Raw genomic sequence first — 2,165 nt, forward strand, 5'->3', positions numbered from 1 at the left:
TTGCTTTGACAGATAACTCTTTGATTGCGCGATCTCTTGGTAAATTCGGCATCATATGCATGGAGGATCTGATTCATGAAATCTATCCTGTTGGAAAACGCTTTAAAGAAGCAAATAACTTCCTTTGGTCCTTCAAATTATCTTCTCCACGGGGTGGAATGAAGAAAAAGACCACCCATTTTGTAGAAGGTAGAGATGCTGGCAACAGGGAAGACCAGATCAACAGACTTATTAGAAGGATGAACTAAGGTATCCACCATGATCGTTTTTGTAATCTGGTCAGTAAATAAACAGTGGCTGTTTTCAGACTGAAAAAAAAAAACCATTGAGAAAATTAATATTAATGTTAGATTATGTGGTTTCAAGAATTGTTGACTTGAAATGGCTTCTGAATAGTTCTGAGTAGAATGTTCATATTTTAAACACATCTAATAAGTCTTGTCTCTAAAACTTTTTACACATTACTCAAGACATCAAATTTAGAACAAATAACTTAAACATGTATTGAAGTAAGAGTACGGTGGAAACTAAACATTACAACAAGATTAACATATCTAAAATAAATTTATTTTTAAAATATTCCTAAGAAAAAGGAGAGATGGACTTCAGACCAACATGAAACATTACCATTCAATCTAGGAATTCAGGAGCGAGAAGGTACGTGGGGACTGTAGTGAACCAGAGAGCATAACCTTAGCCAAGGACTAGCTACAGCCCAGTCCTTAGACCATGTTTATCTGAGCAAGTTCCAGCCCAGTGGTGCAGAATCTTTTGATCTGAGGCAGAAGCCGGAAACCTGTATTCTGTAATGCGGTGGTTCTCAGCTGCCTTTGGGTCTCCTCCCCATGCTGCCTGCATGAAATACCAGGCAATATTTGGAGAGGTTTTTATTTATCACAACTTGGGACTAAGGGTGTCACTTTGGCATCTACCTGGGAGGAGCTAGGGATGCCGCTGAACATTCTATAGTGCACAATGGACAGCCCCTACCCACAATTATGTTGTGCAGAATATGAATAGTGCCATGGTTGAGAATTTTTGCCTGATATAAAATATTTTAAGATAGATAATGTCCTCTACAGCCAAACCAAGTACCTTCATGAATCCCACTTCCCACTTCTAGGAAGGACACAGAAGTTCATTTTTCTAATATGTTGATTGGTCCAAAGTGATGAACTGTGTAATGTCCCACCTTAATCTGATTTTTGTCATCTATTCTGTTTTTTAAATTACAGCTTTGTTAAGGTATATTACATATAACTTTGTGAATGTCTATGTCATTATCTTCCAGAGTGGCTGCACTATCTTAAATTCCCACAAGTGGAGCTGGTAGGTGGTGTGGTGATTAAGGCGTTGGGCTCCTAAATGGATGACTGTGGTTAAAGTCCTAGACCTGGTGGCTTGCTTTCCAACTTTCCCTTTCTGTTTCTCTCTGGTCAATCTAAGAAACAGTAATAAATGGAATTAAATAAGTGGAATTAACTAAATAAATAATTCTAAAACGAAATTTCCACAAGCAATATGCAAAAGTTCCAATTTTTGACATCCTCATCAACACTTATTTTCCTTTTTGTTTGATATTATGTTTAATTTTAAAAATTACAACCATCCTAGTAGGTGTGAAGGTATCTACCTCACTGTGGATATAATCTGCATGTCTTCAAGGCAATGGTGTTGAGCATCTTTTCTTCTTGCAAAGAGAAATGTGGGCACATCTCATGGGGTTGTAAGTGCTAAGTTTCCTGCTCTGCCTTAGGCAGTTGTGGATCCATTCGCCCTCCCCTGCTTGGACCTGGACTCTCAGGCTCCTCTCTACAGATGCACTAGCTCTGCCTGGGCCAGGCTTGGAGCTGCCTCCTAAGACAAACATGCCTGACACTCTAGGCAGTGGCCCTAATAGCCCTTGAGCAGGAGGCATTTTCCCAGGGCCACCTGAAGCTATGGAGATGTCCCCCATCTCCAAATGCTGCCAGGCAAGGCACGAAGGCTCAGGAGGCTTTTTGCCTCTGGTACACTTCTGGGGCCTCTCTCCAAAAATGGTGACCTGGGGACCCAAGCACAGCTGCTCGTGGGCTTGCAGTGTCTCTGAGGAGACAGCGAGGACTCAGTGGTGCCTCTCCTGGATGTACACAGATGATTTCAAGAGCTGGTAATTTTTACTGTAG

The 2,165-nt window shown here is 41.0% G+C and overlaps 1 protein-coding gene across 1 annotated transcript in view; it reads left to right on the forward strand.

Moving 5' to 3' along the window:
• Positions 1–1,946: 1,946 nt before the first annotated feature.
• Positions 1,947–2,165, forward strand: part of LOC102487121 (extracellular calcium-sensing receptor-like) — a 37,863-nt gene continuing 37,644 nt past the window's right edge. The window contains exon 1 of the mRNA XM_006166791.1: positions 1,947–2,149. Coding sequence (XP_006166853.1) covers positions 1,947–2,149 — 203 coding nt within the window. The remainder of the gene's footprint in view (positions 2,150–2,165) is intronic.

This window comes from Tupaia chinensis, unplaced genomic scaffold (genome assembly GCF_000334495.1).
Source record: "Tupaia chinensis unplaced genomic scaffold, TupChi_1.0 Scaffold144336_1, whole genome shotgun sequence".
NCBI classification, from domain to species: domain Eukaryota; kingdom Metazoa; phylum Chordata; class Mammalia; order Scandentia; family Tupaiidae; genus Tupaia; species Tupaia belangeri.